The sequence below is a fragment of the Salmo salar genome, chromosome ssa07, assembly GCF_905237065.1.
Source record: "Salmo salar chromosome ssa07, Ssal_v3.1, whole genome shotgun sequence".
Taxonomy (NCBI): Eukaryota; Metazoa; Chordata; class Actinopteri; order Salmoniformes; family Salmonidae; genus Salmo; species Salmo salar.
The window spans coordinates 2,252,829-2,275,020 of record NC_059448.1 but is presented as its reverse complement, the minus strand read 5'-3'; the positions used below and the strand labels follow the sequence as shown (position 1 = coordinate 2,275,020).

General features: G+C 45.2%; 1 protein-coding gene and 1 long non-coding RNA gene across 11 annotated transcripts; one reads left to right on the top strand and one right to left on the bottom strand.

Moving 5' to 3' along the window:
* Positions 1-2,662: 2,662 nt before the first annotated feature.
* LOC106608415 (uncharacterized) lies at positions 2,663-4,333 on the top strand. Of its 10 annotated transcripts, none has more exons than XR_006770540.1 (6): positions 2,705-2,827; positions 2,862-2,953; positions 3,017-3,165; positions 3,314-3,564; positions 3,828-3,884; positions 4,114-4,164. It is a non-coding gene; the product is annotated as an uncharacterized lncRNA (long non-coding RNA). The 10 variants fall into 10 exon arrangements; XR_006770544.1 differs by having other exon boundaries at positions 2,862-3,165; positions 3,314-3,393; positions 3,428-3,564; XR_006770542.1 differs by having other exon boundaries at positions 2,663-2,736; positions 2,862-3,165.
* A 1,663-nt stretch (positions 4,334-5,996) lies between these two features.
* Positions 5,997-19,663, bottom strand: LOC106608414 (WW domain binding protein 1-like). The gene is made up of 7 exons (XM_045722572.1): positions 19,298-19,663; positions 17,350-17,641; positions 10,754-10,915; positions 8,147-8,342; positions 7,293-7,967; positions 6,488-6,686; positions 5,997-6,071 (listed from the first exon to the last, which is right to left on the bottom strand). Exons 2-7 carry the CDS (start codon positions 17,492-17,494, stop codon positions 5,997-5,999), a joined length of 1,452 nt encoding a protein of 483 aa, XP_045578528.1. The 5' UTR covers positions 17,495-17,641; positions 19,298-19,663.
* Between the last annotated feature and the right edge of the window lie 2,529 nt (positions 19,664-22,192).

The window sequence follows — 22,192 nt, the reverse complement described above, 5'->3', positions numbered from 1 at the left end:
TTACTGACTGGCTGGCAGACTGGTTTACTGACTGACTGGTAGACTGGTTTACTGACTGGCTGGTAGACTGGTTTACTGACTGACTGGTTTACTGACTGGCTGGCTGGCAGACTGGTTTACTGACTGGCTGGTTTACTGACTGGCTGGTAAACTGGTTTACTGACTGACTGGTTTACTGACTGGCTGGTAGACTGGTTTACTGACTGACTGGTTTACTGACTGGCTGGTAGACTGGTTTACTGACTGACTGGTTTACTGACTGACTGGCTGGCAGACTGGTTTACTGACTGGCTGGTTTACTGACTGGCTGGCTGGTAGACTGGTTTACTGACTGACTGGCTGGTAGACTGGTTTACTGACTGACTGGCTGGCAGACTGGTTTACTGACTGACTGGTTTACTGACTGACTGGCTGGCAGACTGGTTTACTGACTGACTGGTTTACTGACTGACTGGCTGGTAGACTGGTTTACTGACTGGCTGGTAGACTGGTTTACTGACTGACTGGTTTACTGACTGGCTGGCTGGTAGACTGGTTTACTGACTGACTGGCTGGCAGACTGGGTTACTGACTGATTTAATGATCAACTGGCTGGTAGACTGGTTTACTGACTGGCTGGCAGACTGGGTTACTGACTGATTTAATGATCAACTGGCTAGTAGACTGGTTTACTGACTGACTGGTTTACAGACTGGCTGGTTTACTGACTGACTGGTTTACTGACTGGCTGGTTTACTGGATGTTTTACTGTCTGGCTAATTTACTGACTGGCTGGATGGTTTACTGGCTGACCTTTTTACTGACTGACTACCTGACTGCCTGGCTGGTTCACTGGCTGGCTGACTGGTTTACTGACTGACTAAATGATTGACTGACTGGTTTACTGACTGGCTGGCTGGCTGGCTGGCTGGCTAACTGGTTGACTGACTGGCTGACCTGGTGACGTCATGGGTGTTCTCTTCAGTAAAACTCCCTCTGCTCCTCCATGTTATAAATATAAAAACTGTTGTTCTGTACAGGGCCTCTAGAGCCAGACTGACGGACACTAGCTACAAGATCACAGAACCTGGACGCCTGTGATCCCGTTTACGTTAGCCATGTTGTTAATATGAGCACAGCACACTGTTAGGAAAACAAGACTCAAGACTTAATGAACGGTGATCCTTAAACGTGAGTTTTTCCCGGGCGTTAGAATGTCTTGTATTGTATCCACGGCTTGAGGGCAATACTTCCTGACTTCCTCTCTGGTGAACTGCAGCATCTGAAGGTCAAGCCGGCGAGGGCGAGGTGCTCTCCGGATATAAAATGTCTTCTGGTCCTGCAGAACTCTGGACTAGAACAGTCATGTAGATTCTAGTGATCAACAGAGTTCTAGAACATTCCTGTTGACCCTGTCAGTTCTTGAACATTCCTGTTAACCCTGTCAGTTCTAGAACATTCCTGTTGACCCTGTCAGTTCTAGAACATTCTTGTTGACCCTGTCAGTTCTAGAACATTCTTGTTGACCCTGTCAGTTCTAGAACACTCCTGTTGACCCTGTCAGTTCTAGAACATTCCTGTTAACCCTGTCAGTTCTAGAACATTCCTGTTGACCCTGTCAGTTCTAGAACATTCCTGTTGACCCTGTCAGTTCTAGAACACTCCTGTTAACCCTGTCAGTTCTAGAACATTCTTGTTGACCCTGTCAGTTCTAGAACATTCCTGTTGACCCTGTCAGTTCTAGAACACTCCTGTTAACCCTGTCAGTTCTAGAACACTCCTGTTAACCCTGTCAGTTCTAGAACACTCCTGTTAACCCTGTCAGTTCTAGAACACTCCTGTTAACCCTGTCAGTTCTAGAACACTCCTGTTAACCCTGTCAGTTCTAGAACACTCCTGTTAACCCTGTCAGTTCTAGAACATTCCTGTTAACCCTGTCAGTTCTAGAACACTCCTGTTAACCCTGTCAGTTCTAGAACACTCCTGTTAACCCTGTCAGTTCTAGAACACTCCTGTTAACCCTGTCAGTTCTAGAACACTCCTGTTAACCCTGTCAGTTCTAGAACATTCCTGTTAACCCTGTCAGTTCTAGAACACTCCTGTTAACCCTGTCAGTTCTAGAACACTCCTGTTAACCCTGTCAGTTCTAGAACACTCCTGTTAACCCTGTCAGTTCTAGAACACTCCTGTTAACCCTGTCAGTTCTAGAACATTCTTGTTGACCCTGTCAGTTCTAGAACATTCCTGTTGACCCTGTCAGTTCTAGAACATGAACACTACTACAGTCAGATAAATACACTGACAGGATCCCAGTCTGGTCCGGCCACACTACACTACCCAGAGTTCCACAGCAGGTTTAGTCACACGGTAGTCAGGTTATTGCCTTGCTAATGGCTGGTGTTATACACTGTTACTATGGTTACTGTGAGAGAGACAGAGCTAGTGACGTTAACAGAACTACAGTAGGCCGGTGAAATGGTTGGTGAAATGGTCGGTGAAATGGTCGGTGAAATGGTCGGTGAAATGGTTGGTGTCTGTGTCCGGGGGGACTGAGGTGACCATTGTGACACTGAGTTCAAACACAGAGGCCACACAACATACATTGTTCTGTTCTGACGAGAGAGCGAGAGAGAGAGAGAGAGAGAGAGTTTGGCTTCTCTCCTCTCTTTGTGTTGTAGTGTCTCTGTAGTGTCTCTGTCTCTCTAGACCTGGTTGTAGTGTCTCTCTAGACCAGGTTGTAGTGTCTCTCTAGACCAGGTTGTAGTGTCTCTGTAGTGTCTCTCTAGACCAGGTTGTAGTATCTCTCTAGACCAGGTTGTAGTGTCTCTGTAGTATCTCTCTAGACCAGGTTGTAGTGTCTCTGTAGTGTCTATCTAGACCAGGTTGTAGTGTCTCTCTAGACCAGGTTGTAGTGTCTCTCTAGACCAGGTTGTAGTGTCTCTCTAGACCAGGTTGTAGTGTCTATCTAGACCAGGTTGTAGTGTCTCTGTAGTATCTCTCTAGACCAGATTGTAGTGTCTCTGTCTCTCTAGACCAGGTTGTAGTGTCTCTCTAGACCAGGTTGTAGTGTCTCTCTAGACCAGGTTGTAGTGTCTCTCTAGACCAGGTTGTAATGTCTCTCTAGACCAGGTTGTAGTGTCTCTCTAGACCAGGTTGTAGTGTCTCTGTAGTGTCTATCTAGACCAGGTTGTAGTGTCTCTCTAGACCAGGTTGTAGTGTCTCTCTAGACCAGGTTGTAGTGTCTCTCGAGACCAGGTTGTAGTGTCTACTAGACCAGGTTGTAGTGTCTCTCTAGACCAGGTTGTAGTGTCTCTGTAGTATCTCTCTAGACCAGGTTGTAGTATCTCTCTAGACCAGGTTGTAGTGTCTCTGTAGTATCTCTCTAGACCAGGTTGTAGTGTCTCTCTAGACCAGGTTGTAGTGTCTCTGTAGTGTCTATCTAGACCAGGTTGTAGTATCTCTCTAGACCAGGTTGTAGTGTCTCTGTAGTATCTCTCTAGACCAGGTTGTAGTGTCTATCTAGACCAGGTTGTAGTGTCTCTGTAGTATCTCTCTAGACCAGGTTGTAGTGTCTCTCTAGACCAGGTTGTAGTATCTCTCTAGACCAGGTTGTAGTGTCTCTGTAGTATCTCTCTAGACCAGGTTGTAGTGTCTCTCTAGACCAGGTTGTAGTGTGTATCTAGACCAGGTTGTAGTGTCTCTCTAGACCAGGTTGTAGTGTCTATCTAGACCAGGTTGTAGTGTCTCTCTAGACCAGGTTGTAGTATCTCTCTAGACCAGGTTGTAGTGTCTCTCTAGACCAGGTTGTAGTGTCTCTGTAGTGTCTCTGTAGTATCTCTCTAGACCAGGTTGTAGTGTCTCTGTAGTATCTCTCTAGACCAGGTTGTAGTGTCTATCTAGACCAGGTTGTAGTGTCTCTGTAGTATCTCTCTAGACCAGGTTGTAGTGTCTCTGTAGTATCTCTCTAGACCAGGTTGTAGTGTATATCTAGACCAGGTTGTAGTGTCTATCTAGACCAGGTTGTAGTGTCTCTCTAGACCAGGTTGTAGTGTCTATCTAGACCAGGTTGTAGTGTCTCTCTAGACCAGGTTGTAGTGTCTCTCTAGACCAGGTTGTAGTGTCTCTCTAGACCAGGTTGTAGTGTCTCTGTAGTGTCTCTCTAGACCAGGTTGTAGTGTCTCTGTAGTGTCTCTCTAGACCAGGTTGTAGTGTCTCTGTAGTGTCTATCTAGACCAGGTTGTAGTGTCTCTCTAGACCAGGTTGTAGTGTCTCTGTCTCTCTAGACCAGGTTGTAGTATCTCTCTAGACCAGGTTGTAGTGTCTCTCTAGACCAGGTTGTAGTGTCTCTGTCTCTCTAGACCAGGTTGTAGTGTCTCTCTAGACCAGGTTGTAGTGTCTCTCTAGACCAGGTTGTAGTGTCTCTCTAGACCAGGTTGTAGTGTCTCTCTAGACCAGGTTGTAGTGTCTCTCTAGACCAGGTTGTAGTGTATATCTAGACCAGGTTGTAGTGTCTCTCTAGACCAGGTTGTAGTGTCTCTCTAGACCAGGTTGTAGTGTCTCTCTAGACCAGGTTGTAGTGTCTCTGTCTCTCTAGACCAGGTTGTAGTGTCTCTCTAGACCAGGTTATAGTGTCTCTCTAGACCAGGTTGTAGTGTCTCTCTAGACCAGGTTGTAGTGTCTCTGTAGTATCTCTCTAGACCAGGTTGTAGTATCTCTCTAGACCAGGTTGTAGTGTCTCTGTAGTATCTCTCTAGACCAGGTTGTAGTGTCTCTCTAGACCAGGTTGTAAAGTAACAGGTCTTTATCTCCAGGATAACTGAAACATGAACAACACTACAACCATGTTAGATTAACAAAGCTACGACCAGGTGATATTAACAACACTACGACCAGGTTAGATTAACGACCAGGTTAGATTAACGACCAGGTTAGATTAACAACACTACGACCAGGTTAGATTAACAACACTACGACCAGGTTAGATTAACAACACTACGGCCAGGTTAGATTAACAACCCTACAACCAGGTTAGATTAACAACACTACGACCAGGTTATCTGAACAACACTACGACAAGGTTAGATTAACAACACAACGACCAGGTTAGATTAACGACCAGGTTATATTATCAACACTATGATCATGTTAGATTAACAACACTACGACCAGGTTAGATTAACAACACTACGGCCAGGTTAGATTAACAACACTACGACCAGGTTAGATTAACAACACTACGACCAGGTTAGATTAACAACACTACGACCAGGTTAGATTAATAACACTACGACCAGGTTAGATTAACAACACTACAATCAGGTTATCGGAACAACAGTAAGACCATGTCAGATTAATGACCAGGTTAGATTAACGACCAGGTTAGATTAACAACACTACAACCAGGTTAGATTAACGACCAGGTTAGATTAACGACCAGGTCAGATTAACGACCAGGTTAGATTAACAACACTATGACCAGGTTAGATTAACAACCAGGTCATATTAACAACACTACGACCAGGTTAGATTAACGACCAGGTCAGATTAACGACCAGGTTAGATTAACAACACTACGCCCAAATTATATTAAAAACACTACGACCAGGTTAGATTAACGACCAGGTTAGAATAACAACAACACTACGACCAGGTTAGATTAACGACCAGGTTAGATTAACAACAGTACGACCAGGTTAGATTAACAACACTACAACTAGGTTAGATTAACGACCAGGTTAGAATAACAACACTACGACCAGGTTAGAATAACAACCAGGTTAGTTTAACAACACTACGACCAGGTTAGATTAACAACAGTACGACCAGGTTACATTAACAACACTACAACCAGGTTAGATTAACGACCAGGTTAGAATAACGACCAGGTTATATTAACAACACTACGACCAGGCACACACAGTCTCAAATGGAACCCTTTTCCACAGCTCCCTATGTGGCCCCTGGTCAAAAGTAGTGCACTATGTAGGGGATAGAGTACCATTTGGGTCAACCCCAAACTAATCTTCCTCTGTGCTGAACCCCTCCACAGAACCAGTGAACCATCTTGACCGGTTCTGTGGCTCAGGACCCTCCTGGGTCCCCAGTGTTGTGGAACATTACCGAATAAACAGGTTTACAAAGTTATTGTTGTGTGGGTTTTTTTTCCGTTCACTTGCATCCTCCCCTCCCCTCCCCCCGTTCAGGATGAAAATGGTTTAGTCCACTGACTCCGCTCAGCTGTCCATCACACACTCTCCATAATGATCACCACAGAATCCTCCTCAGCCAATGGGGTGTCTCCTGGGGCGGGGCTACACAGGGTTAGTCCCTCCCCTGACACCTGATCTCTAACCGGGCAGTCCAGGCTGTCGTGGAGCTCGCTCACCCCTTCCACTTCTCCTTCATCGCCTCCTCCTCCTCTCCTCCCTTCCCCTGCTTCCTCCACTCCCTCCTCCTCCTCCTCTTCCTCCTCCTCCTCCTCCTCCTCCTCCTCCTCGTCTTCCTCAACCTGACAGCGGCACACCTCGATGCCCGAGTCCCCTGTTAGACGGCGGTGACGATACTGACTCGCATCAGCCCCAACTTCCTCCTGCTCTTCCTCTTCCTCCTCCTCCTCCTCTCCCTCGCTCCTGTAGGTGTGGGGGACAAGCTGGTACACGTCCACGCAGGGGGAGAACAGGGTCTGCTTGGGGGGAGACTGGGTGGGCCTGGGGGAGAAAGGGGGAGGAGAGGAGGGGGAGAAAGGGGGAGGAGAGGACAAGGGAGAGACAGGGGGAGGAAAGCAGGAGGGAGAGACCGAGAGGGTAGAGGCTGGGGAGAGCGTAGAGGCTGGGGAGAGCGCAGAGAGGGTAGGGGCTAGAGAGGCTAGGGTTAGGGTAGGAGAATGGGCTGGGGAGAGCGCAGAGAGGGTAGGAGGTTGGGCTGGGGAGAGCGCAGAGAGGGTAGGGGCTGGAGAGGCTAGGGTTAGGGTAGGAGTTTGGGCTGGGGAGAGCGTAGAGAGGGTAGGGGCTAGAGAGGCTAGGGTTAGGGTAGGAGTTTGGGCTGGGGAGAGCGCAGAGAGGGTAGGGGCTGGAGAGGCTAGGGTTAGGGTAGGAGAATGGGCTGGGGAGAGCGCAGAGAGGGTAGGAGGTTGGGCTGGGGAGAGCGCAGAGAGGGTAGGGGGGCTGGAGAGGCTAGGGTTAGGGTAGGAGGTTGGGCTGGGGAGAGCGCAGAGGGGAGGGGGCTGGAGAGGCTAGGGTTAGGGTAAGAGCAGAGGTGGGGGTGGGGATAGGGGAAGGGACAACAGAAGTGGGGGTGGGGATAGGGGAGGGGACAGTGGAGGTGGGGGTGGGGATAGGGGAGGGGACAGCGGAGGTGGGGGTGGGGATAGGGGAGGGGACAGCGGAGGTGGGGGTGGGGATAGGGAAGGGACAACAGAGGTGGGGGTGGGGATAGGGGAGGGGACAGCGGAGGTGGGGGTGGGGATAGGGGAGGGGACAGCGGAGGTGGGGGAGGGGCTGTGGGGAGGGGATGGTCTGTCTTGGCCTGGATTGGTTAAAGGACAAGCAGTCCCAACTAGAGGGTGTTCTGTTGTCGTAGCAACTAGAGGGTGTCCTGTTGTCGTAGCAACTGGAGGGTGTTCTGTAGACGTGGGTGAGGTACGAGAAGAGAGAGGAGCTACATTACAGACATCTGTCTCCACAGTAACAGTTTCCACGGTAGCGCCAGGAAAGTAGCGCACCCGTGCAGGTTCTGTCGATCGTTCGCTTAAGTCGGCGTCGGCAACGACACCCGTCCCGTTGCCGCCGGCAACATCCGCCTCCGTCTCCGAAGATACCGAGACGACCGTCTCCGAGGACGTTACCGTGGCAACTGTCTCCAAGACAACAGCGGCGGCGGCCTCTGCAGCGTACTGGGACAGCGTTGTGGGCGTGGAAGCTCGGCTGGTGTCGGTCTCGTAGGTGCTACAGGGAGAAGATGGACAGCAAGACTCACAGGAACAGCTGGAGCTGCAAAGGGGGTCAAAGGTCAGAACCGCAATGTCATCTTTATTACAGTTTTCCAATTTCCAATTTAACAAATACACAAACTCAAAGTGGCTTCTTTACATTGTCGAAGCGTGTTTTAATATCAATAAATTCAACCAACCAATCACTCAGTCAGTCAGTCAGCCAATCAGTGTCCCCACCTGTTGTCAGAGCTGAAGGAGGAGGGTGCAGCGCTGGTGCTGGGGTGGGGGTGCGACCCCGGGGGATGGTGGGGTGGCTGGGGGTAGCGAGCGGCGCCCCCCTGGGCAGCGAACACAGTGCTGTAGGGAGGTGGAGGAGTGGAGGGTTGGGCTGCTACCTCTTCGTAGGACGGTAGCTTCAGAGACGCCAGGAAACCTAGAGAGAGAGGAGAGAGAGAGAGAGAGAGAGAGTTATTAGGGGTGATAGATCAGGTCTAGGAGAGGAGGGGAGAGGAGAGGAGAGGAGAGGAGAGGAGAGGAGAGGAGAGGAGAGAGAGAGAGAGAGAGAGAGAGAGAGAGAGAGAGAGAGAGAGTCTTGTTGAGGTCTAACATGGAGGAGGGTTAGGCCAGTAGGATATAGATCCATGGTAGGCCAGTAGGTTAGGCCAGTAGTTCGGCCAGTAGGGTATAGATCCATGGTAGGCCAGTAGGATAGGCCAGTAGTTAGGCCAGTAGGATATAGATCCATGGTAGGCCAGTAGGTTAAGCCAGTAGGATAGGCCAGTAGGATAGGCCAGTAGGCTAGGCCAGTAAGTTAGGCCAGTAGGTTAGGCCATTAGGTTAGCCCAGTAGGTTAGGCCAGTAGGTTAGGCCAGTAGGATAGGCCAGTAGGTTAGGCCAGTAAGTTAGGCCAGTAGGTTAGGCCAGTAGGTTAGGCCAGTAGGTTAGGCCAGAAGGATAGGCCAGTAGGCTAGGCCAGTAAGTTAGGCCAGTAGGTTAGGCCAGTAGGTTAGGCCAGTAGGTTATGCCAGAAGATTAGGCCAGTAGGTTAGGCCATTAGGTTAGCCCAGTAGGTTAGGCCAGTAGGTTAGGCCAGTAGGATAGGCCAGTAGGTTAGGCCAGTAAGTTAGGCCAGTAGGTTAGGCCAGTAGGTTAGGCCAGTAGGTTAGGCCAGAAGGATAGGCCAGTAGGCTAGGCCAGTAAGTTAGGCCAGTAGGTTAGGCCAGTAGGTTAGGCCAGTAGGTTATGCCAGAAGATTAGGCCAGTAGGTTAGGCCATTAGGTTAGCCCAGTAGGTTAGGCCAGTAGGTTAGGCCAGTAGGATAGGCCAGTAGGATGGGCCAGTAGATTAGGCCAGTAGGTTAGGCCAGTAGGATAGGCCAGAAGGATAGGCCAGTAGGTTAGGCCAGTAAGTTAGGCCAGTAGGATAGGCCAGTAGGATAGGCCATTAGGTTAGCCCAGTAGGTTAGGCCAGTAGGTTAGGCCAGTAGACTAGGCCAGTAGGTTAGGCCAGTAGGTTAGGCCAGTAGGTTAGGCCAGTAGAATAGGCCAGAAGGATAGGCCAGTAGGATAGGCCAGTAGGCTAGGCCAGTAGGTTAGGCCAGTAGGTTAGGCCAGTAGGATAGGCCAGAAGGATAGGCCAGTAGGCTAGGCCAGTAGGATAGGCCAGTAGGTTAGGCCAGTAGGATAGGCCAGTAGGTTAGGCCAGTAGGTTAGGCCAGTAGGTTAGGCCAGTAGGATAGGCCAGAAGGTTAGGCCAGTAGGATAGGCCAGAAGGATAGGCCAGTAGGATAGGCCAGTAGGATAGGCCAGTAGGCCAGTAAGTTAGGCCAGTAGGATAGGCCAGTAGGATAGGCCAGTAGGTTAGGCCAGTAGTATAGGCCAGAAGGATAGGCCAGTAGGTTAGGCCAGTAAGATAGGCCAGTAGGTTAGGCCAGTAAGTTAGGCCAGTAGGATAGGCCAGTAGGATAGGCCAGTAAGTTAGGCCAGTAGGATAGGCCAGAAGGATAGGCCAGTAGGTTAGGCCAGTAGGATAGGCCAGTAGGATAGGCCAGTAGGCTAGGCCAGTAGGTTAGGCCAGTAGGTTAGGCCAGTAGGTTAGGCCAGTAGGATAGGCCAGAAGGTTAGGCCAGTAGGCTAGGCCAGTAGGATAGGCCAGTAGGTTAGGCCAGTAGGATAGGCCAGTAGGTTAGGCCAGTAGGTTAGGCCAGTAGGTTAGGCCAGTAGGATAGGCCAGAAGGTTAGGCCAGTAGGATAGGCCAGAAGGATAGGCCAGTAGGATAGGCCAGTAGGATAGGCCAGTAAGTTAGGCCAGTAGGATAGGCCAGTAGGATAGGCCAGTAGGTTAGGCCAGTAGTATAGGCCAGAAGCATAGGCCAGTAGGTTAGGCCAGTAAGATAGGCCAGTAGGTTAGGCCAGTAAGTTAGGCCAGTAGATAGGCCAGTAGGATAGGCCAGTAAGTTAGGCCAGTAGGATAGGCCAGAAGGATAGGCCAGTGGGTTAGGCCAGTAGGATAGACCAGTAGGATAGGCCAGTAAGTTAGGCCAGTAGTATAGGCCAGCAGGTTAGGCCAGTAGGCTACTCACTGAGGTCTAACATGGAGGTAGGGTAGGATGTAGCTCCATGGTAGGCCAGTAGGTTAGGCCAGCAGGTTAGGCCAGTAGGCTACTCACTGAGGTCAAACATGGAGGTAGGGTAGGATGTCGCTCCATGGTAGGCCAGTAGGATACTCACTGAGGTCTAACATGGAGGTAGGATGCGCCCATGGTAGGCCAGTAGGATACTCACTGAGGTCTAACATGGAGGTAGGGTAGGATGTCGCTCCATGGTAGGCCAGTAGGATACTCACTGAGGTCTAACATGGAGGTAGGGTAGGATGTCGCTCCATGGTAGGCCAGTAGGTTGATCTCTCTCTGTCTCTGCTGCTGTTGGACTCTGAGTTTAGCCCGGCGGTGTCGGTAAGCACAGCAACAACTGAACAGGATCAGAACTGTCCACAGCAGCCAGAACCCTGATGAATACAGAGAGAACCTGTTAGAACATCATACAGAACCCTGAAGAACACAGAGAGAACCTGTTAGAACATCATACAGAACCCTGAAGAACACAGAGAGAACCTATTAGAACATACAGAACCCTGAAGAACACAGAGAGAACCTGTTAGAACATCATACAGAACCCTGAAGAACACAGAGAGAACCTGTTAGAACATCATACAGAACCCTGAAGAACACAGAGAGAACCTGTTAGAACATCATACAGAACCCTGAAGAACACAGAGAGAACCTGTTAGAACATCATACAGAACCCTGAAGAACACAGAGAGAACCTGTTAGAACATCATACAGAACCCTGAAGAACACAGAGAGAACCTGTTAGAACATCATACAGAACCCTGAAGAACACAGAGAGAACCTGTTAGAACATCATACAGAACCCTGAAGAACACAGAGAGAACCTGTTAGAACATCATACAGAACCCTGAAGAATACAGAGAGAACCTGTTAGAACATACAGAACCCTGAAGAACACAGAGAGAACCTGTTAGAACATCATACAGAACCCTGAAGAACACAGAGAGAACCTGTTAGAACATCATACAGAACCCTGAAGAACACAGAGAGAACCTATTAGAACATACAGAACCATGAAGAATACAGAGAGAACCTGTTAGAACATCATACAGAACCCTGAAGAACACAGAGAGAACCTGTTAGAACATCATACAGAACCCTGAAGAACACAGAGAGAACCTGTTAGAACATCATACAGAACCCTGAAGAACACAGAGAGAACCTGTTAGAACATACAGAACCCTGAAGAACACAGAGAGAACCTGTTAGAACATCATACAGAACCCTGAAGAACACAGAGAGAACCTGTTAGAACATACAGAACCCTGAAGAACACAGAGAGAACCTGTTAGAACATCATACAGAACCCTGAAGAACACAGAGAGAACCTGTTAGAACATACAGAACCCTGAAGAATACAGAGAGAACCTGTTAGAACATCATACAGAACCATGAAGAATACAGAGAGAACCTGTTAGAACATACAGAACCCTGAAGAACACAGAGAGAACCTGTTAGAACATACAGAACCCTGAAGAACACAGAGAGAACCTGTTAGAACATACAGAACCCTGAAGAACACAGAGAGAACCTGTTAGAACATACAGAACCCTGAAGAACACAGAGAGAACCTGTTAGAACATACAGAACCCTGAAGAACACAGAGAGAACCTGTTAGAACATACAGAACCCTGAAGAACACAGAGAGAACCTGTTAGAACATACAGAACCCTGAAGAACACAGAGAGAACCTGTTAGAACATACAGAACCCTGAAGAACACAGAGAGAACCTGTTAGAACATACAGAACCCTGAAGAATACAGAGAGAACCTGTTAGAACATACAGAACCCTGAAGAATACAGAGAGAACCTGTTAGAACATACAGAACCCCTGAAAACACAGAGAGAACCTGTTAGAACATACAGAACCCTGAAGAACACAGAGAGAACCTGTTAGAACATACAGAACCCTGAAGAACACAGAGAGAACCTGTTAGAACATACAGAACCCTGAAGAACACAGAGAGAACCTGTTAGAACATACAGAACCCTGAAGAACACAGAGAGAACCTGTTAGAACATCACAGAACCCTGAAGAACACAGAGAGAACCTGTTAGAACATACAGAACCATGAAGAATACAGAGAGAACCTGTTAGAACATCACAGAACCCTGAAGAATACAGAGAGAACCTGTTAGAACATACAGAACCCTGAAGAACACAGAGAGAACCTGTTAGAACATCAACAGAACCCTGAAGAACACAGAGAGAACCTGTTAGAACATACAGAACCCTGAAGAACACAGAGAGAACCTGTTAGAACATACAGAACCCTGAAGAACACAGAGAGAACCTGTTAGAACATACAGAACCATGAAGAATACAGAGAGAACCTGTTAGAACATACAGAACCCTGAAGAACACAGAGAGAACCTGTTAGAACATCATACAGAACCCTGAAGAACACAGAGAGAACCTGTTAGAACATACAGAACCCTGAAGAATACAGAGAGAACCTGTTAGAACATCATACAGAACCCTGAAGAATACAGAGAGAACCCTAGTGTAGTAGTAAGTAGTATATTAGTAGTACAGTAGCAGTAACAGTAGTATTGTAATGTAGCAGAAGAAGTAGGTCTCATGCCATGAGTTTATAGTAGTGTAGTAGTATGTTACCAGTACAGTAGTATGTAGTAGTAGCAGTATGTAGTAGTATGTTACCAGTACAGTAGTATGTAGTAGTAGCATGTAGTGTAGTAGTATGTAGTAGTATGTTACCAGGACAGTAGTATGTAGTAGTAGCATGTAGTGTAGTAGTATGTAGTAGTATGTTACCAGGACAGTAGTATGTAGTAGTAGCAGTATGTAGTAGTATGTTACCAGGACAGTAGTATGTAGTAGTAGCATGTAGTAGTATGTTACCAGTACAGTAGTATGTAGTAGTAGCATGTAGTAAGTAGTATGTTACCAGGACAGTAGTATGTAGTAGTAGCATGTAGTGTAGTAGTATGTTACCAGGACAGTAGTATGTAGTAGTAGCATGTAGTAAGTAGTATGTTACCAGTACAGTAGTATGTAGTAGTAGCATGTAGTAAGTAGTATGTTACCAGTACAGTAGTATGTAGTAGCAGTATGTAGTAGTATGTTACCAGGACAGTAGTATGTAGTAGCAGTATGTAGTAGTATGTTACCAAGACAGTAGTATGTAGTAGCAGTATGTAGTAGTATGTTACCAGGACAGTAGTATGTAGTAGCAGTATGTAGTAGTATGTTACCAGGACAGTAGTATGTAGTAGCAGTATGTAGTAGTATGTTACCAGGACAGTAGTATGTAGTAGCAGTATGTAGTAGTATGTTACCAGGACAGTAGTATGTAGTAGCAGTATGTAGTAGTATGTTACCAGGACAGTAGTATGTAGTAGCAGTATGTAGTAGTATGTTACCAGGACAGTAGTATGTAGTAGCAGTATGTAGTAGTATGTTACCAGGACAGTAGTATGTAGTAGCAGTATGTAGTAGTATGTTACCAGGACAGTAGTATGTAGTAGCAGTATGTAGTAGTATGTTACCAGGACAGTAGTATGTAGTAGCAGTATGTAGTAGTATGTTACCAGGACAGTAGTATGTAGTAGTAGCATGTAGTAGTATGTTACCAGGACAGTAGTATGTAGTAGCAGCATGTAGTAGTATGTTACCAGTACAGTAGTATGTAGTAGTAGCATGTAGTAGTATGTTACCAGGACAGTAGTATGTAGTAGTAGCATGTAGTAAGTACTATGTTACCAGTACAGTAGTATGTAGTAGTAGCATGTAGTAAGTAGTATGTTACCAGGACAGTAGTATGTAGTAGTAGCATGTAGTAAGTAGTATGTTACCAGTACAGTAGTATGTAGTAGCAGTATGTAGTAGTATGTTACCAGGACAGTAGTATGTAGTAGCAGCATGTAGTAGTATGTTACCAGGACAGTAGTATGTAGTAGCAGTATGTAGTAGTATGTTACCAGGACAGTAGTATGTAGTAGCAGTATGTAGTAGTATGTTACCAGGACAGTAGTATGTAGTAGCAGTATGTAGTAGTATGTTACCAGGACAGTAGTATGTAGTAGCAGTATGTAGTAGTATGTTACCAGGACAGTAGTAGTATTGTAGGCCTTCAGTAGGCTAAATGAAACAGTGAAACCTTCCCAGATCATCCTAATGTATCAATCACATATACTGTAGGCCTTCAGTAGTAGTACAGTACCACTGTAGTAGTACAGTAGTAGTGTTGTAGTAGTACTGTAGTAGTACTGTAGTAGCACAGTAGTAGTATTGTAGTTGAATCGTAGTAGTAGTGTAGTAGTATTGTAGTAGTACAGTAGTAGTATGGTAGTAGTACAGTGGTAGTATAGTGGTAGTATTGCAGTAGTACAGTAGTAGTATTGTAGCAGTACAGAAATAGTAATATTGTAGTAGTACAGTAGTAGTATTGTAGTAGTACAGTAGTAGTGTAGTGGTAGTATTGCAGTAGTACAGTAGTGGTACAGTAGTAGTACAGTAGTAGTATTGTAGTAGTACAGTAGTAGTATAGCAGTAGTATTGCAGTAGTACAGTAGTAGTACAGTAGTAGTTATAGTAGTACAGTGGTAGTACAGTAGTAGTATTGTAGTAGTACAGTAGTAGTACAGTAGTACTATTGTAGCAGTACAGTAGTAGTGTTGTAGTAGTACAGTAGTAGTACAGTAGTAGTGTTGTAGTGCTACAGTAGTAGTATTGTAGTAGTGTTGTAGTAGTACCGTAGTAGTATTGTAGCAGTACAGTAGTAGTGTTGTAGTAGTATTGTAGTAGTGTTGTAGTAGTATTGTAGTAGTATTGTAGTACTGCTGTAGTAGTATTGTAGTAGTATTGTTGTGGTGTTGTAGTAGTACAGTAGTAGTGTTGTTGTAGTAGTGTTGTAGTAGTATTGTAGTAGTGCAGTAGTCGTATTGTAGTAGCACAGTAGTCATATTGTAGTAGCACAGTAGTAGTATTGTAGTAGTGTTGTAGTAGTATTGTAGTAGTGCAGTAGTCGTATTGTAGTAGCACAGTAGTCATATTGTAGTAGCACAGTAGTAGTATTGTAGTAGTGTTGTAGTAGTACAGTAGTAGTACTGTAGTAGTATTGTAGTATTGTTGTGGTGTTGTAGTAGTACAGTAGTAGTACAGTAGTAGCGTTGTAGTAGTGTTGTAGTAGTATTGTAGTAGTACAGTAGTCGTATTGTAGTAGCACAGTAGTAGTATTGTAGTAGTGTTGTAGTAGTACAGTAGTAGTACTGTAGTAGTGTTGTAGTAGTATTGTAGTAGTACTCTAGTAGTGGTGTAGTAGTGTTGTAGTAGTATTGTAGTAGTACTGTAGTAGTACTGTAATAGTATTGTAGCAGTGTTGCAGTAGTATGGTAGTAGTATTGCAGTAGTACAGCAGTAGTATTGTAGCAGTATTGTAGTAGTACCACAGTAGTATTGTAGTAGCACTGTAGTAGTACTGGGGTAGTATTGTAGTAGTATTGTGGTAGCACTGTAGTAGTATTGTAGTAGCTCTGTAGTAGTATTGTGGTAGTACTGTAGTTGTATTGTGGTAGTATTGTTGTAGTACCGTAGTAGTATATTGGTAGTACTGTAGTGGTATTGTAGTAGTACTGTAGTAGTATAGCGGTAGTACTGTAGTGGTATTGTAGTAGTAATGTAGTAGTGATATGGTAGTATTGTTGTAGTATTGTAGTAGTACTGTAGTAGTACTGTGGTAGTATTGTTGTAGTATTGTAGTAGTACTGTAGTAGTACTGTGGTTGTATTGTGGTAGTACTGTAGTGCTATTGTAGTAGTACTGTAGTAGAATATCGGTAGTACTGTTGTGGTATTGTAGTAGTACTGTAGTAGTGGTGTGGTAGTATTGTAATAGTACAATAGTAGTATTGTAGTAGTACTGTAGTAGTATATTGGTAGTACTGTAGTGGTATTGTAGTAGTACCGTAGTAGTGGTGTGGTAGTATTGTAATAGTACAGCAGTAGTATTGTAGTAGCACTGTAGTAGTATTGTAGTAGCTCTGTAGTAGTATTGCGGTAGTACTGTAGTATTATTGTGGTAGTATTGTTGTAGTATTGTAGTAGTACCGTAGTAGTATATTGGTAGTACTGTCGTGGTATTGTAGTAGTACTGTAGTAGTGGTGTGGTAGTATTGTAATAGTACAGTAGTAGTATCGTAGTAGTACTGTAGTAGTATATTGGTAGTACTGTAGTGGTATTGTAGTAGTACTGTAGTAGTGGTGTGGTAGTATTGTAATAGTACAGTAGTAGTATTGTAGTAGTACTGTAGTGGTATTGTTGTAGTACTGTAGTAGTGGTGTGGTAGTATTGTAATAGTACAGTAGTAGTATTGTAGTAGTACTGTAGTAGCATTGTAGTAGTACTGTATTTGTATATTGGTAGTACTGTAGTGGTATTGTAGTAGTACTGTAGTAGTGGTGTGGTAGTACTGTAGTAGTATTGTAGTAGTACTGTAGTGGTATTGTAATAGTACTGTAGTAGTATTGTAGTAGTATTGTAGTAGTACTGTAGTAGTATTGCAGTAGTACTGTAGTAGTGGTGTGGTAGTATTGTAGTAGTACTGTAGTAGTGGTGTGGTAGTACTGTAGTAGTATTGTAATAGTACTGTAGTAGTATTATAGTAGTACTGTAGTAGTGGTGTGGTAGTATTTTAATAGGACTGTAGTGGTATTGTAGTAGTACTGTAGTAGTGGTGTGGTAGTATTGTAATAGTACTGTAGTAGTATTGTAGTAGTACTGTAGTAGTATTGTAGTGGTACTGTAGTAGTATTGTAGTAGTACTGTAGTAGTATTGTAGTAGTACTCACACCACAGCTCATAGTAATAGGTGCAGCATCCTGTCTCCCCACAGCAGTGTCCTGTCTCACAGAGATATCCACCGTTGGAGTTGGCCCCGGGGCAGTACCTGGGTCGACTCAGCAGGGGCAGGCTACCACTGCTATGGTACTCCATCACCCCCAACGCAGCGGGGGTCACAACCCGCGGTCAGGCAACGAGGTCAGCGGTCCGGTCAGGCAACGAGGTCAGCGGTCCGGTCGACTGCAGCGGTCTGGTAGTGTCAGAGAGAGCAGTCACGGTCATCTGGCAGGACGGGGGAATCTGGACGGGGGGACAGAGGAGAGCTTTGTTTATTTACTGACAGAGCATACATCCCAAACGGCACCCTATTCCCTATATAGTGCACTACTTTAGACCACACTCACACACACACACACACACCCTATTCCCTATATAGTGCACTACTTTAGACCAGAGCCCTATGGCACCCTATTCCCTATATAGTGCACTACTTTAGACCAGATCCCTATGGCACCCTATTCCCTATTATATAGTGCACTACTTTAGACCAGAGACCTATGGGTCTCCCTATTCCCTATATATAGTGCACTACTTTAGACCAGAGACCCATAGGGCTGACCATAGGGCTCTGGTCTAAAGTAGTGCACTATATTTGTAGGGAATAGGGATTCCATTTAGGACACAACCAACATCACTCACTGACTGACACTATCACACAATGCTGCTGCTTGACACACACACACACACACACACACACACACACACACACACACACACACACACACACACCACGCCATCTGAGAGGGTTCACTGTTTCCTTTAGCCTACTGAAGGCCTACAGAATAAGTGATGATTGATGCATTACACTGATCAAGACTTCTAAAGACCCTTAAGAGATGATGGTGGGGCCACACAAAGCACACACACAAAACACACATCCACACACACACACAAAACACACATCCTTAAACACACACACACACACAAAACACACATCCACACACACACACACAAAACACACATCCACACACACACACACAAAACACACATCCACACACACACAAAACACACATCCACACACACACACAAAACACACATCCACACACACACACAAAACACGCATCCACACACACACACACACATCCACACACACACAAAACACGCATCCACACACACACAAAACACACATCCACACACACACAAAACACACATCCACACACACACAAAACACACATCCACACACACACAAAACACGCATCCACACACACACACACAAAACACACATCCACACACACACAAAACACACATCCACACATCCACACACAAAACACACATCCACACACACACAAAACATGCATCCACACAAAACACGCCTCCACACACACAAAACACATCCACACACACAAAACACACCTCCACCCACACACAAAACACATCCACACACAAAACACGCCTCCACACACCCACACACAAAACACATCCACATCCACACACACAAAACACACATCCACACACACACACAAAACACACGTGAACATACACAGTTATGGGATGTGCTCCTTGTATAACACCATGGAATAGTTGGAGAGACAAAGATCCAATCATATTTGCTGCATTGCCACAATTTCACACTATACTGGCTGGCTGCACACACACGCACACACACACACACACAGAGAGAGAGAGAGAGAGAGAGAGAGATCTATTCATGTAGAAATAGGAAACAACCATATCAGATAGTATCCACAATTATAAGCTCATAGACAAACAGAAGCATTTAGGTACCATAAGCTTCCAGCCTAAAGCCCGCTGTAGTATGTCGCCTATACCGTAAAACTCATTCATATAGCTAGAGGTATATCCAACCGACTAGTCCTGCAAACCAGAGATTCAACATTTTATATAACACCAACCAACCAAGGTTATAAAAAAGGTACTTTTGAACGATTCACCAACCGGTACATTGTCTAACTGCGAGGCAAAAGGCCACGGCATCACTCATCTAGAAACGATCCGCCGCTCTCCGGTAGAAGTCTCCATCATCGCTCTCTCTCTTTCTCTCTCTCTCCGGCAGACTGGCCGCCATTGCCACCCGGTACCGTTCCGTTAACGATACTTCTCCCCCAAAAGTCCGCATCGGTAGGATACTCTTCTCATTCCCCGCACGGAACGACAGCGCCCGGTAGAAAAACAACAACCGTCCACATAGAAAAACTGTACATCGATGCACACAGAAACAATAACTAAAATGTGTATTTCATGTTGCGATGTAAAATTAATATCAAAAGATTTATTTTACTCGCACTGAACGCATTCAACTCTGATTGGCCGAGGGTGACAGCGGTTCAGCCAATCAGGGTTACCGTGGCAGTAAGCTCAGACAAGTAGCTCGTTTTAGTCAACCTGGTCTCAAGGGTAGACGTAACATAGTAAACGTAAATCAGTCTTCCCCTCCCATTTAATATGTACGTTCACGTTTCGTAATGTATGTATTCATTTGTGGATGTCCATCATCCATTATGTACGACATGTTAGGAATTGTAATTCGTACATTTCACAACTGGTGTCTGTCAATCGAAAAGGAATTTAATAGCCTATAGAATTAACATCACATTATACGATTAAACGTGTTGGGCTCTTGGGATGTTTCAAATGTTTTCCTATATGGGCTCAAAATGTAATGTAGTGCCTACAGGTGCAAAGACCTTGATTTTGTGCCTACAAAATCAAACCAAATCAAATCAACTTGTATTGGTCACATACACATGGTTAGCAGATGTTATTGGTCACGTGGTTAGCAGATGTTATTGGTCACATGGTTAGCAGGTGTTATTGGTCACATGGTTAGCAGGTGTTATTGGTCACATGGTTAGCAGATGTTATTGGTCACATGGTTAGCAGATGTTATTGGTCACATGGTTAGCAGATGTTATTGGTCACATGGTTAGCAGGTGTTATTGGTCACATGGTTAGCAGGTGTTATTGGTCACATGGTTAGCAGGTGTTATTGGTCACATGGTTAGCAGGTGTTATTGGTCACATGGTTAGCAGATGTTATTGGTCACATGGTTAGCAGATGTTATTGGTCACATGGTTAGCAGATGTTATTGGTCACATGGTCAGCAGATGTTATTGGTCACATGGTTAGCAGATGTTATTGGTCACATGGTGAGCAGATGTTATTGGTCACATGGTTAGCAGGTGTTATTGGTCACATGGTTAGCAGGTGTTATTGGTCACATGGTTAGCAGATGTTATTGGTCACATGGTTAGCAGATGTTATTGGTCACATGGTTAGCAGATGTTATTGGTCACATGGTTAGCAGATGTTATTGGTCACATGGTTAGCAGGTGTTATTGGTCACATGGTTAGCAGATGTTATTGGTCACATGGTTAGCAGATGTTATTGGTCACATGGTTAGCAGGTGTTATTGGTCACATGGTTAGCAGGTGTTGTTGATCACATGGTTAGCAGATGTTATTGGTCACATGGTTAGCAGATGTTATTGGTCACATGGTTAGCTGATGTTATTGGTCACATGGTTAGCTGATGTTATTGGTCACATGGTTAGCAGGTGTTATTGGTCACATGGTTAGCAGGTGTTATTGGTCACGTGGTTAGCAGATGTTATTGGTCACATGGTTAGCAGATGTTATTGGTCACATGGTTAGCAGATGTTATTGGTCACATGGTTAGCAGATGTTATTGGTCACGTGGTTAGCAGATGTTATTGGTCACATGGTTAGCTGATGTTATTGGTCACATGGTTAGCAGATGTTATTGGTCACATGGTCAGCAGATGTTATTGGTCACATGGTTAGCAGATGTTATTGGTCACATGGTTAGCAGATGTTATTGGTCACATGGTTAGCAGGTGTTATTGGTCACATGGTTAGCAGATGTTATTGGTCACATGGTTAGCAGATGTTATTGGTCACATGGTTAGCAGATGTTATTGGTCACATGGTTAGCTGATGTTATTGGTCACATGGTTAGCAGATGTTATTGGTCACATGGTTAGCAGATGTTATTGGTCACATGGTTAGCAGGTGTTATTGGTCACATGGTTAGCAGGTGTTATTGGTCACATGGTTACCAGATGTTATTGGTCACATGGTTAGCAGATGTTATTGGTCACATGGTTAGCAGATGTTATTGTCTAGTCTAGCGAAATGCTTGTGCTTCTAGTTCTAGTAAAAATTCCCTGTCTTAGGTCATTTGGATCACCAGTTTATTTTAAGAATGTGAAATGTCAGAATAATAGTAGAGACAATGATTTATTTCAGCTTTTATTTCTTTCATCACATTCCCAGTGGGTCAGAAGTTTCCATACATTCAATTAGTATTTGGTAGCATTGCCTTTAAATTGTTTAACTTGGGTCAAACGTTTCGGGTAGCCTTCCACAAGCTTCCCACAATAAGTCGGCGAATTTTGGCCCATTCCTCCTGACAGAGCTGGTGTAACTGAATCAGGTTTGTAGGCCTCTTTGCTCGCACACGCTTTTTCAGTTCTGCCCACAAATTTTCTGTGGGATTGAGGTCAGAGCTTTAAGATGGCCACTCCAATACCTTGACTTTGTTGTCCTTAAGTCATTTTGCCACAACTTTGGAAGTATGCTTGGGGTCATTGTCCATTTGGAAGACCCATTTGCGACCAAGCTTTAACTTCCTGACTGATGTCTTGAGATGTTGCTTCAATATATCCACATAATTTTCCATCCTCATGACACCATCTATTTTGTGTAGTGCACCAGTCCCTCCTGCAGCAAAGCACCCCCACAACATGATGCTGCCACCCCCGTGCTTCATGGATGGGATGGTGTTTTTCGGCTTGCAAGCCTCCCCCTTT